Source organism: Amblyraja radiata, chromosome 1 (genome assembly GCF_010909765.2).
Source record: "Amblyraja radiata isolate CabotCenter1 chromosome 1, sAmbRad1.1.pri, whole genome shotgun sequence".
NCBI classification, from domain to species: Eukaryota; Metazoa; Chordata; class Chondrichthyes; order Rajiformes; family Rajidae; genus Amblyraja; species Amblyraja radiata.
In genome coordinates, this window is record NC_045956.1 from 165,437,987 (window position 1) to 165,455,233 (window position 17,247).

Consider the following 17,247-nt stretch of genomic DNA (forward strand, 5'->3'; position numbering starts at 1 on the left):
ACCGCCATTCAATATGATCATGGCTGATCATCCAACTCAGTATCCCGTACCTGCGTTCTCTCCATACCCTCTGATCCCTTTAGCCACAAGGGCCACATCTAACTCCCTCTTAAATATAGCCAATGAACTGGCCTCGACTACCCTCTGTGGCAGGGAGTTCCATTCGGCCCCATCAAGTCTATTCCGCCATTGAATCGAGGCTGATCACTCTCCCCCCTCCTAACCCCATTCTCCTGCCTTCTCCCCATAACCTCTGACACCTGTACTAATCAAGAAATTTCCCCCATTAGTTTATTTTTGTTCAGCTCGGGAATGGCCGGCGCTTTTTATCGCACGGCCTTAGTTCCAAGCTAGCGTTCACTTCAAGACGTGCATATTAATAATTTCTCCCCTGGTGACCAACATGCGGGTATCTGATCGGAACCTGGAAAAGGTGAAATACTTTTGAGATTCTTCTACTTTTCCCCTGTGCATTAACCCTCTCGGAATTGAGTTGCCCTGTCAGTTTGTTTCAGATGCGGGGCATTGTCGTTACCGAACTCTGGATAACTCGGACAGGGATCAAAGAAGCTTCCAACCAACCTGCATTAATTTCCTTGTGGAGGGGAGGGAGCAGAATTAATATTAACACAGGTGATGCTAAATTGTACAAAAATGCAATGTCCTACATATTTCGGCTGTGGCCCTACCAATGCACAGCCTTATATATTTAATGGAGAAAAGGGAATTGGTGAAGTTTCCGGTCGTGACCCTTCTTCAGACTGTAGAAGGGTCCCGACCCAAACGTCACCTATTCCTTTTCTCCGTGGATGCTGCCTGTCCCGCTGAGTTACTCCAGCATTTTGTGCCTGTCTTCGGTGTAAACCATCATCTGCAGTTCCTTCCAACATTTATATATTTAATATTATGCACGGACTTTCTGTTAATTTCAGTAAATACCTTTTCCGTGCAGGGAAAATGTTCCCGATGTTGGGGGAGTCCAGAACCAGGGGTCACAGCTTAAGAAAAAGGGGTAGGGCATTTAGGACTGAGATGATGAAAAACATTTTCACCCAGAGAGTTGTGAATCTTTGGAATTCTCTGTCACGGAAGGCAGTGGAGGCCAATTCACTGGATGTTTTCGAGAGTTAGATTTAGCTCTTAGGGCTAAAAGAATCAAGGTATATGGGGGGGGGGAGAACGGGGTACTGATTTTAGATGATCAGCCATGATCATATTAAATGGCGGTGTTGGCTCGAAGGGCCGAATGGCCTACTCCAGCACCTATTTCTCTATGTTTCTATATGTTTTTTCTAAAAGTTAGAAATCTTTTCACCTGTAAAACAACTATAGTCGGATGAAATCATCAGTTGGAGACGTGGCGAAAAGACATGATCATTCCCTGGCCGCTCGACTCAGTGCTGGTATGAAAACGATGTAAATAAGTGTTTCAAAAGCCATGCCGAACGCAGTGAAGTGCGGCGCTCGGCGGGTTAATTGGACGACATCATCTGGCCATGAAATAAACCTGTTAGACCTCCAATAAGTAAATAATCTGAAGGGGTCACGGGGAGAAATAATAAACGCGGCGCAGATTGTCGCAGATGTACTGATATAATTACTTCTCGCATTTCAGTCTAGGGCTACCCCTTTTCCAGCCCCCATCTCCCACCCCACACACCCTCTCTCCCCTGCCTGCCTGATGAATGATGACCAGTGATGAGACATTGTCATAAGTGCAGGAACTGACAAGTTGTCACCACCCATCTGGCTGGGGCAGAGTGGTTTCCGAGCGCGGAAATATTTGGATTGGTCTTATTAACAGTAAGATCTCAGTGACACTTCTAGCACTCGGGTAATGCGCTCATTAATGTTTTCGACTGATTTCAGATGTAACTGTGCATCGGAAGCATTCGAGCATGGGAATTTCAGGGAGAATCAGCCCAGACCTTTGCTTTTATACATTGCAGTCAGTTATCATTCTGAAGTGGATCATATTTAATGTTTAGAATCATGGATTTGAAACCTTTGATACTTGCACGAACTTCTTGCCTTCCAATCCTTAGACAGTTGACTCTGACTCCAATGCCGAGTATCTCAGCCAATGTTACCTTGTAACTGCATTTTATTCTAATATCTACTTTGCTCAGAAGAGCAAACTACCGTTGCTGCTCTCATTTTGGCCGGTTCAAATTAAACAATGTTATTTCTCCAAGTCATGAAAATCGGACGAACCTACCCACACACACAGCTTGCCTCAAGTTAACTAAACTTTTATTTGTGCATCAGCTCGATAAAATTGCATGTTGGCAATTCACCTGGGTGGTATTATTGGAAAACACACATTTGTTGTGTCATCTCAGACAGTTGGCCAAACGCAGCCAGATATTCCACCCAAACTAACCCATCAAGTGAAGATGGACACAGCGAGCTGGAGTAACTCCGCGGGTCAGACAGCATCTCTGGAGAAAAGGAATATGTGACGTTTCGGGTCGAGACGTTTCGGTCTTCGATCTCCGGTCTCGACCCGAAACGTCGCCTATTCCTTCTCTCCGGAACTGCTGCCTGACCCGCCGAGTTACTCCAGCTCTTTGTGTCTATCTGCGGTTTAAACCGGCTTCTGCAGTTCCTTCCTATGCATAACCCATCAAGTGATATCGCTCAGCGCATTTGCTGGAAGTGTTATGCTAAAAATGCCCTTTCACGTTACCAAATGGGATGGATTGCGACGATATATTCTGCAAAGCGACAATTAATGATATTCACATACCGCCGTCATTCAAAAGGCTGAGTGTGTAAGGAAGGCCGCGTATAATCAAAGGAAAATTCAAATAGTTTTTTTTTTACTGCGTAGGTACTTGAAAAGGTAGCCTTAAATTATCTGACTTTTAATCATTTCTGATGCATTCACTTTTTTTTTGAGTAAAGATCTCTGTGCTGCACGGTCCACAGACTCCAGCGGGGAGAGGATATGGTGAATCAATGGGAACAGCTCGTGGAGTAATTTGCGGGAAATTAGAGGGTGGTCCCCTTGCTAAAGTTTGCCCGGCATTTGACAGGAGTCCACTGCTGTCCTTTACACCGTTTCATTTACATGCAAATGACTGCCGGCAGCTCCTCACCAAATAACAGAAGCAATCAGATACTGCAGCAGAGAAGGAGAAGAGAGTGAGTGTGTGTGTGTGAGAGAGAGAGAGAGAGAGAGAGAGAGAGTGAGATAGTGAGAGAGAGAGAAAGACCTTTGATATGTTTTTTTTTACACACCGACTCCTAAACACTCTCCGATCAGCGGTAATTACACCGTGGCTGCCGGCCGAAGACATTCAAACTTTGAAGATTAACTTCAACTCCTTGCAATCTGTGGAGAGAAGGGCTGGCAATTTGCACTGACTGGATCCTTGTCAACTTTCATCTAGCAGTCAGGACATCTATATGATCCCTTGCAATTTTCTATTTTTTTCTCCCCACAATAACACGATTTGCCAGATGTATTAGGAGCTGTCGGAACGAGACGTTACATTTATTCAGATTTGTTACCGCTGATTGTTATGTGAATAACTTTAAGTACTTTAATCTTTTCTTTCTCTCCTTTCTGAAGTCTATTTATACGATGTATCTTTCTCAACGAGCAAGCCTCGAACTCTGCATGCGATATTCGTCATGTAGTTCCAATATTTTAAATTTTAAATAAGTAAGGCTCCGCGCATTCGATCTAATAGTTAAAACCCGAAGATTGTGCATTATGAGAAGATCTGCGCCAATAATTAAGCTGCATTAAAATAATAGCAAGCCGTACAATGTTAATTTGGAACGACAAATAATCATGGAGTGGACATATTCGCTTGTGCGTGAATTCGTGCTTGGTGCCGGGGTACTTTGATTTTAATATCTGTAGATTCAATTGAACCCCTCTGCACTGTTTAATACAATTGCACGCTAGCCATCCATCTTCCATGTACAATATCGCGGAATATATGATGTATGTGCGCACCCTGTATCGATGGGAGAAAAGTTTGTCCAAAATAAACACAGCCGGAAAATCTCCAGTACAACCTGGGCACAAATCAGAACAAAATCATTACAGGGATCAAAGTGTCGCGGGCGTTGATTGAAGTCTAATAGTTTATTCGAGTTTGTCATATTACGGGGAATGGCTGCTGGGTGGCTTTGATTAAAGTCAAGGGCTTGCTGAGACCCAAACCCCGGCCGGGCATAAGATTCAGATGTTCTGGTAACCACCTCCACCCACCAGGCCGAACGTTACATCTGATTATCCGGCCGATTATTTCACCCAACTTTTAATTTCTTCTTTCCAAAGGATCATTGCCCGCGGGAATTGCCAAGGTCCTGTCCTTGTAGGTGTCACGAATCTGACGGAGGGAGAGAAAGAGAGAGAGAAGAGAGAGAAAAAAAAATCTATTTTTCGTGCCTGCTTACCAAACGTACATCCTAAGGCAACTGATTCGCCGCCCCGTCCTCAAAATATGAGAGGAAAACAGGTTCTAAATGCAAGAAAGTTAGGCCTTATATCTAAACATGACGTTGTAATGCATCAATCTAACCAGCATCTTTACCATCACTTTTTTAAATTAAAATTCAATATTCCATATAAATAAACGCTTTACCTTAAAAGCCCGCATGTCATCCATTAAATTGAAGCTAGCATTTGCATTAGTGAGTCGGTGTTTATAATCAAAACCATCGTAATTTAAAATAGCTTAACTTTAATTTCTAGCAAGTATTCTTTTTTAAAATCTATTTTCTAGCTCTTAAGACTGGTGACGTTTTAAACAGGAGGCTAGGTGTTTAGGAGAAAATAGCTCTTTGTTTGACCCCCCCCCCCCACCTCCTTCCCCATCTCAATTATTTAAGGAAAGCGCCACCCCTCCCAAATAAGGCTATTTAGATGGTTTCCAGATGAGTGGAAGCGCGCTGCAAAAGACCTGACAGCCAAGTATATCACAGGCAACATCATCCGTCTCTCTGTGTGATGTAGATTAGAGGCTATTAGGGGCAAGGGATTAATTTGTAGCCAATTACAAAACGTTGGTGAATATGAATGCATAAATAACATGCGGGCTGTCGTGTGTGTGTGGGGCAGAAATGTCTAGGGGGAGTCCTAGGGAGACAGTCAGGACCTTCTGAGGATCAGTAGCACTTTGTGACTTCACATTAACACCCTTGATCGATGCCAAGGGGTGAACCGGATTCAAAGATTTGACTGTGTACATAGCAGTGTTTTTTTTAAAGAGGGCTATTAAATAGTTTGCTGGGGGAGTCATGAATGTGAACAGAGACAAGGTACAGCCCGCTGATATAACCTTACCATCACCGACAGTGGCAGATCCGATGTCTTGTACCATCCACACTGAAGCCATGGATGTGAACGGGGAGCAGAGACTCCCTGCTAGTGACCTGGCTGCCTACTCCTGCCCGGCCGGCCGGGAGAGACAAGGGGACACACTGGGAATCGCTGGCCAAGAGGCGGTGGTCGTGGCCCCAGCTCCTACCAGCAACAACAGGACCACCTCTTTCTCGGTCTTAGACATTCTGGATCCCAACAAGTTTAACAGCAGCAAGCGGCGGCAGTGCAGCATTCTGTACAGAAGCGGCAGCGAGTACACAGTGGCAGCGGCGGGGGAAAGGGCTGCCAACGCTTTTTGTGAAATTGCAGATCGGAAAACGATAAACGATAGCGGGTTGGACACATGCAAGAAGGCAGCTGATATCTTCAGTAAGTATCGGCGACCGGTTCCCTGTCTTTAAAGCCCCGCGCCCACGTCTTGGGTGTAAGTTTTGACGCGACGGTTAAAAATAAAGATGCTTTGGGCAAAGGGCGATCAGGTAACTTAGCACGACCGAGCCTCGTGAGCTGATGATCGCTGTCAATAATGAACTGTGCATGCGGACCCTTGATAACCAACGTTAAGGTAAGGTTATGTCAGTCACCAAGGCAAAGCTCCGCGCTGTACCAAGTCTGTTAAGTACCCAAGTAAGTAAAGAACCCCTTTCAGGCAAGATCTCAATGTTGGTTTATTGTAAAGATTTTTATTTTTTTTAATTTTGCGAGCCAGTATTCATGATATATCAACTCCAAACACTCGTCATACGTTAAGATTCAATTACTTTCAAAATATAATTTAGATTCTCTTGTGTTCCATTCGGCCTTGACTCTTTATAAAGAGGTGCCTTGTTTAAAATAAAAAGGACGCTGCCGTTTAAAAAGCGCTTTATCCAATCTTTCAAAGACATCTCTGGAGTTTATCCTTCATGCTTTAGGCGACAGATTCAATTTTCTCTCTCCCCTTCGGTTTTTAGGACGAATCAGACTAATTGTGACAAAACGCTGCTTATCTCTAGAAAAACAATTAAATTTCTTCGATTACATTTAAGGTAAAATGTGCTTAGGAGCGCTAAAGAGCTCTTATAATGGCGAAAATCGCCCCAGAGTGCCATGTTGGGCTGCAGGGATCGATATCCTATTATCGAATTCTGCATATCTCTTTCAAACAGCTTGCGAACACTCCTAAAACGTCTAAATTATAGGGTCAAAATTCGGATAATTACTCGATTAAAACGTATTACAGTTATTAGTGGCTGCCATTGATCGAGGGTTGCGTTCGACCCAGACTCCAGATTGCAGCCTCCACACGTCTTTCAAAAAAAAGTCCTAACTTTCTTCTCCCTAATCCGGTGACATTCGAAGAAAGAAAGACGGAGCGGTCGTCAAAAGTCATTCTCCCCGAAACTCGGGTTTAAAAGGCAAGGTGCTGCCCCAATTTGAGCCCAGAACACTGAAGTCGTTTCCTTGATGATATGCTGTCCAGTGTGTGTGTGTGTGTGTGTGTGTGTGATCCGGTTAAAGTTTCAGGATGTACAGTTATTGTTTAAATCAAATGAAGCGTGTTACACACAGGGTAAGCAGACGAACTGCAAATTAAAATAAGAATGCATTGGAAGGTCAGGTTGTTAATTGCGGCCGCACCCAAGGGGCCGTTTCAATATTTCACATAACACACTGCACGTCGCCTGTATTTGGATGTTGATTAAATGGTGGGAAGAATGAACAGCAACACGGTACAGCGCTGAGAACAAACACCTCCTGTGAAAATATGCAATTTCTGTTGAAAGTGGTAAATGTTTTTTAAGTGCGTTATTATTTCCCCGTCTATCTAATGAGGCTTTAATATGATTACAATTAATTTAAGTGTCTTGCAATTAGTTTCCGTAATAGACGGACTCACATTACAGACACCAGTCCACTTTAATTAACGCAGCTTTATATCTTTCAGGGATTTACCCCTAACCCACCCGATCAAGCATGAGCAGGTCTCTCGTACAGTAACTACATTTTAGTGCTATTGTAAAATAGATATACACTCATGTCGACGAGTATTTCTGGCCGTAGTCTACAGCGTTCTTATTTAAATAGTTACAAATAATGATATTGTCAATAGCATTCAAGCAATTTACCGTAAAAATAGATTATATAGGCAACAAAATAGAAGGTGTACAAGAGTTATACTCGGGTAAATAATTCTCGGGAAGTCGATACGCGCTTTATTCTTGACTAGACTAAGAATGCCACATGCTGTTGGGACCACGAAGGTCGTGTCTATTCGGCGCGTCTTCAGAAAATGACAGCAGAAATCGCCGAATTTGTCACCTGTTTACTCTGAGTGCTCATTTCTCACCTCCTCACTTTCCAGAATAAATCACGGGAGAGATAAGCCATGGAGAAAGCCTGTTTACGTCAACTATTACCGTCTATTTTCTTCGGTATTCGGTTACGAAGCCCGCAATGCCCTCCTTTTTGTATGCTAAGCGCAAGGGTCATTTGTGATACAGGAGAAATAAATCCCTGGAACTTTTTAAGTGATTCCGGAGAAACAAATTTGTCTGTTGTCGAGAACTGACAATAACTCGTTTCAATTCAGCACAAAAGTTGTCCCTGAGCTAATTAAGTTGCGGGCATCGATTTCAAACACGGGGATTAATATTTAAGACACACCTGACATTCCATCAACAGAATTAAATTGGTTTCAAGATCTTAGTACAGTTCGCATGTTGGAAAGTAATGATTGAAATGAATTATAAAATCAAGTGTGGTCTGATTATAACTTTTACTTTTTAGTATAGTATGCCATGGTTTAGAAGTTAATGGATATTAGAAGTTGAAGTATATTTAAAAGAAGCATTTAGAAAACAAGCATAGTGAGAAGTGATTTTTTCATCTTTTGGTCTTTGAAGTCCAACATGAAAATTATTGGTGTCTAATTTTCTGTTTTTTATCTGTCTCCACACCCACTTCCCCACCACCATCGCCGTCCCACGAAGAAGATGGAGATTTCCTCGACAGTTACAAAGCTGAGCAGCGAGAGAAGGACTTCTGCCGGACTTTAGAGGCGGAACGCGACAGCAGCGAGACGCCGCGGCGGGAGGAAGCCGAGGTGTTGAGTGAAGATAGCGGGGCCGGGAGGAGAGCGGGAGCGGGAGGTGGAGGCGCCCTGACCTCTCCAGGGGAGAGGATGGTCGGGGTGGAGGGAGAGGAGGACGAGGAGGAAGAAGAGGAAGAAGAGGAGGAAGAGGAAAGTGCCACGGGAGGTCTGAGCCCTGGGAGTCCCCAGAACCAACAGAGTCAGCAGTCCCAAGCCCAAGGTGGCCAGCAGCCGAGCCAGGGTCAGCAGCACAAGAGCAAGAGGAAACGCAGCGGCTCCGACGCCAAGTCGGGCAAGCCCCGGCGGGCCCGCACTGCCTTCACCTACGAGCAGCTGGTGGCGCTGGAGAACAAGTTCAAGTCGACCCGCTATCTGTCGGTGTGCGAGCGCCTGAACCTGGCGCTGTCCCTCAGCCTCACCGAGACCCAGGTGAAGATCTGGTTCCAAAACCGCAGGACCAAGTGGAAGAAGCAGAACCCCGGGGCGGACACCAGCGCTCCCACCGGGGGAGGAGGAGGGCCAGGTGGAGTCGGCGGAGGGCCAATGGGTGGGAACGGCTTGGGAGGCCCATCGGCCGGTCACCTTGGAGGTCTCAGCCCTATGAGCTCGGTCTCGCCGGTGACCGGGGCTCTGTCCATGCACTCGGCTTACTCCACCGCGGGCGGGCTGGTGTGCGCCGCACAGTTGCCCTTCCTGCCCTCTCCCGCCACCGTGCTCTCCCCCTTCATGCTCAGTTCGCAGACTTACGGGGCACCGGCCTTTTATGCGCCGCACTTACAATGAAAGATCAGAGGCGAGGAAGTTGGGCGGCCGACGTATGTATGTATGTGTGAGTGTGTGTGTCAGCAAATTAGACTCCTTTTGCCTCCCAGAACCACTCAAAACAAACCAATCAAAAGAATAAAAACAATCTCATCCCTTCTATTAGAGAGAGAAAAAATACCCCCACAATAATAGTTTAAAGTCCAGAAATCCATACAATCTGCTTGTTTTGTAACAATTCCGTATTTGGGCTGTTGATTATTACAACTGAAACATTCACCCAAATGCTGTTTAGATGAACACATCGGAATAGTTTAGTATTTCCCCCCATAGTCAGATTGTAATTATTAAACCTTTGCACATTGATTTATTTTTAAATCGCAGAAGTTTGATTCCTCTTCCGTTATTGCACACAACATAATAGAAGTTCCTTCCTACACATACCGACTTTTAAGTTTGCTTTCATTCACTAGGTTTTTTTTCCATATTGGTATATTAATCACACAAATGCGCCACAGGGCAAACCAGGAGTTCAGCCCTTCGCATGTGAACAAGCTGTAAGCGTTTCTGCTCATTACAGGTTAAGTTTGCTTTGAATCCACCATCGTGATCAGAGGAACATAAATGGTCATTGTGCATTTCTGCGCGATTATCAAAATTAGTGTCGTCGCCCCCCCCCACCCCCTTTCCATCACTCCCAATAAAACTTATTTCACCAAGAGCAAAAAGGGCAAACGTGCCTATCAATTCACAAATGCACCCCACCCCCTGCCACCAACCCTCAGCCCCAAAAGAGAACTTTATTCGGGGGGCGGTTTTACTAAGTGCGGCGGAGAGAAGACGAGGGGTCCCAGAAGGCTGCACGCAGTCATTATTCGTACAAAGTCGGCGAGACTTTGACAGCACTAAGTAAACAAAAAAAAAAAAAAACAATGAACACTTTTATTCTGTAATTGGATACTTGGTGCGGCGTTTATGGAGAGAGGTTGTGGTATTTCGAGAATGCATTCGACCCAAACGGTGACAGGTACTTTGTTAAGGAATTTGCAGAGAAGGGTTACTCTGAGCATTTTATGTGTAGATTGTCTCCGAGGTCTTCGGTTTCCAGTAAATTATAAAAGTCAGAGTGTTGAAATTAATATGTAGAGCTCATTTAGGGTATTTCCTTTTCCTTGTAAACCGAGAGAAATCAAAATCCCTTTTAACTGCAGTGAAAGCCAGTGCACGTGGAGCGTTCGAAGAAGGCAGCTTGACATTTAATTCTGGCCAAAACAAAAATGTTTTTCCCTTTCTGTCCTTCGCCGATTGTTTAATTTTTTTTCTGCCCAGATCTGTTTTGGGGATATATGAACCGTGTGAAATGATGCCGGATTCTACGGCCTTCTCGGTTAATATTAAGTGGAATTTAATTTATTTTGTAATTTATGTTAATACGAGCAAACAAGAATTGTTGTAAATGTCCCTGGCGTTTGTTGTGGACCTGGAAATATTTTGTCTTTGAACGTCGCTTGCGTTTCCCTCACAACCCCGTTAGACCGGTGGTTTCCGAATGGACCAAGGGGCTGCTCCACGCTGTCTTTGACTCGAGCTTCTTTCAACCAGCGGGAAGAAAATCGATGGCGAAGATTCTCTACCTGTGTCTCCCAGGCAGTCGGTCTTCTCCCCATTCACCCTCCCTGTCATCGTGGGCTTGGCAAGCCGACAACATTTTTTGTTCTTAAAACGCTCGTTTGATTCCGTACGAGAGACTAGCGGAAGTTTCAACGATTCTCGGGGAGTGGGTGAGGTGTGGAGGGAATCACTAAACAAACTTGGCAATGTTTTAGCTCGTGTGATTCCATCAAAAGGTGGCGCCTCCTCCGAATTTGTAAACTGACAAACTTTGCTCCGTGTTTTCAATCGATGTGCGCTCGTTATTTGTCTCAAAACCCATTGCCTGTGAAGCCTAGCCGGAACTTAGAGAGAAACTTCTCTCTCGCTTCTTCGGTTTATATCATTGTTTGAGATTTGCCTGATATCGTTTCCGATTCTCAATGAATTGATCCCACTACATACCCGAATACAGACTCCCATTGATCACTGTGCTGTCATGGTTTTATTATTATTATCTTACGGTTGTCAGTTCCTTTATCAAATATATTAGGAAACACCCAACTCGAGTCTCAGGGTACATACATTACAAAAGTGACAGTTCTGTAAATCGTTGGAAAAGAACAGTTTTGTTTTTTTTGCAAAATCATTATTATCCATTACTTGTTTTTTGGGGATATCTATAAAATAAAGTAAGCGCTAAGTCCATGGACCGAGGAATCGGATGAGCAAAGCCAACCAGAGATCAACAATCGTTCACAATCATGTATCTTTAAAATTGGAGATTAACTCAACGTTCACACTAACTGTTGATCAGAAGCCAATCTAAGATTGTTTTCTGTTATTTACACTGTATATTTATGATGTTCTATAGTTGAATTTGTAATTGATGTAACTTATGAGAGAGCAGTACTCCGAAATTATATGGCCAATTAATGAACGAGCACTTTGGTAGTTAAAATACTTTAAATGAACAATCAATAAACTGAGTCTATGCTAATCACCCCGTTTGCTTCTTGTATTTTTCTACTGAGCAGATGCCATATATTAAATATTTTGATGCACGTAGCAACTATTTCCATGTGTAGGAAGGAAGTGCAGGTGCTGGTTTAAACCGAAGATAGACACAAAAAGCTGGAGGATCTCCGAAGAAAAGGAATAGGTGGCATTTGGGGGTCGAGTCCCTTATTCCGACTATTTCCATGTTCTATGAACAAACAGTACCACTATTTACAGGCTGCCGTTTATTAAATGTCAACTGAATTATTTTGTGAATAAGAAATTTTAACAAGAATCTTTGGCTGAATGTCCGGGTTTCGTAACTGCGCCGCCTACAGAGTTTCGGGTCACCCACCGCCCCCATTCTCATTGTCCGCTCTCTCTCTCTCTCTCTCTCTCCCAATCTCCTCCATCTCAGCGGAAAACTTTGTGCTTGTCGCTCTGTGAATTACACCTTGAACTCACTTCATCATTCCTCCATCTCCTTTGCTCCCGCCTCAATGATCCTCGGGTAACACCTCCAACTGCCGCGACTTGGAGTTGCAGAGTTTGGCGGATAATGAAGATCGGGGAAATTAGGGGGAAATAAACTGTTGTACATTAAATGTTTAGAAACTGGTTTACACCGAAGATGGATACAAAGTGCTGGAGTAACTCAGCGAGTCAGGCAGCATCTCTGGAGAAAAAGGATGAGTGACGTTTCGGGTCGGAACCCTTCTTCAGACCTGACGCGACCCGCCGAGTTACTCCAATTCTTTGTGTCTATCTTTTATCTATTTTACAGCAAGTACAGAACTGTTAACTCCCCTCTCGTCGTCAGTCCTTCCCGCTAGTTTTATGGCCTTTATTTAAGAAGGAACTGGAAAATCGAAGGTGCACAAAAAAGAAACTCAGCGGGTGCAGCAGCATCTATGGAGCGAAGGAAATAGGCAACGTTTCGGGCCGAAACCCTCCTCCAGACTGATCGAAACGTTGCCTATTTCCTTCGCTCCATAGATGCTGCTGCACCCGCTGAGTTTCTCCAGTTTTATGCCCTTGTTGTCCGTACCACCATTTCCTACCACGTCTTCTCGTTGATTTATTTTTTGAACGGTTTTGCTTCAAGTTTTGTATCGGTTATCTGTTTCTCTCCCCTTCTCTTCCCTTTCCCTTGTTTCTCCAATTACCGTTTTATTCTCTAATCTTCCACGCTCTGCAGCATTTATTTCAGTACAACTGTTTATTTCACCCCATATAACGAGTTCTCGCCACGGCATCTCTTTATCTTTATCTTCCTTTTCTTAATAAAAGAGAGGGAGAACATATTGAGATTTCCCACTCTTCCAGACACGTCGCTGACTTTTCAGTCTGGGTCCCTGGCCCTCATCCATTAACCTGCCTGTGTGCCCTGACCCGCGCTGGCATTTGGACAATCAATGTGTGGATATTAACTTCATCCCTCCTTGATCCACGTCCCCTCTGTTCTCTCGTTTTCACACCTTGCCCTTCTGTATCTCTCGTCTCCCTCTCCGCTGACTCTTAGTCTGAAGAAGGGTCTCGACCCGAAACGTCACCCATTCCTTCTCTCCAGAGATGCTGCCCGTCCCGCTGAGTTATTCCAGCATTTAGTGTCTACCCTTCTTTTCTACCCCATTCACCATCGAATTCCTTGTATTGAGGCATCGTCAGCCGCCTGCCACTCACTCCTTTCTGCTGTACAACTTTCTTCAGGACACAACCCTCTGAGTTTACCGCCTTCATCCCGTCTGGTCTCTTGATTTACTTTCTAGATTTCAATCGCTCCACCATTAGTTGCTCCTCCCCTTAAGCATATTTTAGTTGACTTTAGCTTAGTTTATCATTGTTACCGGTACCGAGGTACAGTGAAAAACGTTTCGTTGTGTTGCGTGCTATCCCGTCAGCGGAAGGGTTACAACCAAGCCGATCGCAATATACAGATACAGAATAAAGGGAATAACGTTTAGTGCAAGATAAAGTTCAGTCATCTCGTCTTTCATTCTGTTTCTCTGGCCGCTAATCAAAGTCTATTTCTTTGGCCCCACTTGTGATTATCTACCCTCATACCTGCTTTCATAACATTATCGTAAGTTGTTCGATAGCGAAATTTCCAGTGAAATTCCATGGGGATGTTTTACCGCGATAAAGGCACCAAATGAATAATTGGAACTTAAAATTGTCATCACTAAGAAACCTTTAGCCCATGAGATTCCCATCGTGTTTAACGATCCCGATATGCCTCTTTATATTCCTACATGCAAACATTCTATTATAATGTCTAATGCCTTCAATTATATCTTTCGAACCCAATGTATTATTTGTCTTTGTCTGCTTTCCAGAGTGAGGCTGTTGAGATCTCTTCTGAGATAACATGCATGAAGTGTGAGGAATTTATAAGATCTTACTCAAACATACATCTTCACTAATGACAAAAAGTTGTCTTCCCGGACTGATTCAAACAGCTGAGCGGGTGGCCAAAACAGGGCGCACATCGAGCCAGTTGGACTCCAGAATGAGCAACTATTCTAAATCGTTTTCGTAATCTCAATTTTGTATGAATGCATATTTTTTTGTTAGTCTTTGGTGGGCATCCAAATGAAGGCATTAATTTTGGAAATTTGAGGGAGGGGGGGGGGGGTTTAATTGGAAAATATGGATTTGCATATGTTAACAAAAAGTGAACGAGCAATTGAAGTTACTCCAGCATTTTTGTGTCTATCTTTGAAATTAAATAGTGCCGTTTCAAATAAATTACACGGATAGTGTTTGGCTGGGTACATCTACCTGCTTTAGAAACTTCTAGGACTAGTTAAGGTTGATTTTTTTAATAATGAAAGATTTTTAAAGACGGGTCTCGACCCGAAACATCACCCATTCCTCTCCAAAGATGCTCCATAGATGCTGCTGCACCCGCTGAGTTCCTCCAGCAATTTTGTGTACCCTCTCCAAAAATGCTGCCTGTCCCGCTGAGTTACTCCAGCATTTTGTATCTACCTTCGATTAAAACAAGCATCTTCAGTTCTTTCCTACACAAAGATTTTTGCTTTGCAAGTAGAGCTTATTAATAAAGAAACCATTAAAAAATAATAATAAAGAAACCATAAAAAAATATCAAAATGCAGATCCTGGAAATTTGAAATAAATACTGAAAATACAGGAAACAGGTCAGGCTGCGTCTGTGTAGTGGGACAGGCCCTTTAACATTTCAGGTTAAAGATCCTTTACCAGACATGGGAAAATGAGAGAGATGAATTAGATATTCCTTTTGCTCAGTGTGAGAGTCTAGGAAAGTCTAGAGGACCTTAGAAAGGAGATGAGGAGGAATTTCTTCAGTCAGAGATTGGTGATTCTGTGGAATTCATTGCCATAGAATGGCATGGTGGCAGAGTAAGAGCTATTGCCTTACAACATGAGAGTCCCGGATTCGATCCTGACTATGGTTGCTTGGCTGTAGAGAGTTTGTCATTCTCCCCATGATCTGCATGGGTTTTCTCCAAGATCTTCGGTTTTCTCCCACACTCCAAAGACGGACAGGTTTGTAGGTTAATTGGCTTGGTTCATGTTCATAAGTGAAAGTAGCAGAATTAGGCCATTCAGCCCATCAAGTATACTCCACCATTCAATCATGGTGGATCGATCCCTCCCTCCCAACCTCATTCTCCTGCCTTCTCTCCATAACCCCCGACACCAGTACTAATCAAGAATCTATCTATCTCTGCCTTAAAAATGTCTATTGACTTGACTTCCACTGCCTTCTGTGACAATTAATCCCACAGATTCACCACCCTCTGACCAAATTCCTCCAAAGGAATGTCCTTTAATTCTGAGGCTATGACCATGGGTCCTAGACTCCCGCACTAGTGGAAACATCCTCTCCACATCCACTGCATTCAGGCCTTTCACTATTTGGTAAGTTTCTATGAGGTCTCCCTCATCCTTCTAAACTCCAGCGAGCAGAGGCTCAGTGCCATCAAATGCTCATCATATGTTAACCCTCTAATTACTGGGATCATTCTCGTAAACCTCCTCTGGACCCTCTCCAAAGCCAGCACATCTTTTCTCAGATATGGGGCAGGCCACAATTGTTCACAATTCTCCAAATGCAACCTGACCAGCATATTATAGAGCCTCAGCATTACATCCCTGCTTTTGTATTCTGGTCATCTTGAAATAAATGCTAGCATTGCGTTTGCCTTCTTTACGACCAAATCTACTTGCAAATTAACTTTTTAGGAATCCTGCACCAGCACTCCCAAGTCCCTTTGCAACTCTGGATTCTCTCCCCATTTAGAAAATAGTCTATGCCTTTATTCCTATTACCAAAATGCATGACTCCATACTTTGCTACACTGTATTCCATCTGCCACTTCTCTGCCCACTCTCTCAACCTGTCCAAGTCCTTCTGCAGAGTCCCTGCTTTCTCTACCCTAGCTGCCCCTTCACCTATCTTTGTCTCATCTGCAAACTTGGCCACAAAGCCATCAATCCCCATCCAAATCATGAATATACAACATGAAGAGTAGCGGCCCCAGCACCGACCCCTGCGGATCTCTGCTAGTCACTGGCAGCCAACCAAAGTGGCGCACTTTATTGCCACTCTTTGCCTTCTGCCATCCAGCCAACCTGCTATCCATGCCTGTATCTTCCCACTGATACCATGGGCTCTCATCTTCCTTAGCAGCCATGTGTGACACCTTATCAAAGGCATTCTGAAAATCTAAAAATCTAAGTAAGCAACATCTACTGACTCTCCTTTGTCCTGCTATCTACTTCCTCAAAGAATTCCAGCAGATTTGTTAAGCAAGATCATGCTGACTTCTACCTATTTTATCATAAACTTCTAAGTACTCCGTACTTACTTACTTACTGCCTATTATGCTTCCTGGCATGTAGGGCAGCAACGAAGGTCCTCCACTCCTGTGTGTTCTGGTCTAGCTTCTGGACACTACCCCAGATCAGGTCCACTGTTTTCATTTCCTCCTTTACAGTTCGCGCCAGGTGGTTTTGGGTCTCCCTCTTTTCCTTTTCCCTTCCGGTGTCCAGTGCAGGGCTATTCTTGGGATGCTGTCTGGTATTGACATTCATCCTAGCATCTGTCGATAGCCCTGGAAGTCCAGCACGCCCATCAGTGTTGATTCCTTCAGTTGCTGTTTCGGTAACATATTTGTTTTACGATACACGGTTGTTAGCCCTGTGCTCAACCTCCAACCTGGAGGACCAGTGGATCGATCTTCGTCTCGCTTCTGCCCTTCGACCTGTCCAGCATGGGAGACCCTAACAGGAGACGAATCTCCCGCTAGCATAGCTCTAGAGGTCACTGAGACTCACAAGCTCCCCGACCACGACAAGGTTGCAATCCAACGGGGAGAGTACTCCGTAATCTCATCCTTTATAATGGACTCTAAAATCTTACCAACTACTGAAGTCAGACTGAACGGCCTATAGTTTACACTCTTCTTCTTTGCTCCCTTCTTGTGCAGTG

At 44.1% G+C, this 17,247-nt stretch overlaps 1 protein-coding gene across 1 annotated transcript; it reads left to right on the forward strand.

Annotated features, from left to right (window-relative positions):
- Positions 1-4,936: 4,936 nt before the first annotated feature.
- On the forward strand, positions 4,937-10,109 carry nkx1-1 (NK1 homeobox 1). The gene is made up of 2 exons (XM_033034703.1): positions 4,937-5,713; positions 8,317-10,109. The coding sequence occupies exons 1-2, from the start codon at positions 5,260-5,262 to the stop codon at positions 9,198-9,200; spliced, it is 1,338 nt and encodes a 445-aa protein (XP_032890594.1). The 5' UTR covers positions 4,937-5,259; the 3' UTR covers positions 9,201-10,109.
- The last annotated feature ends 7,138 nt before the right edge of the window (positions 10,110-17,247 follow it).

What these genes read in the sequence shown, in the direction of transcription:
- nkx1-1 (XM_033034703.1), top strand. Translation starts at nt 5,260, where the DNA reads ATGAATGTGAACAGAGACAAGGTACAGCCCGCTGATATAACCTTACCA. An exon ending in GAAGGCAGCTGATATCTTCA is followed by an intron (nt 5,714 to 8,316) that starts GTAAGTATCGGC and finishes CGTCCCACGAAG; the next exon opens with AAGATGGAGATTTCCTCGAC.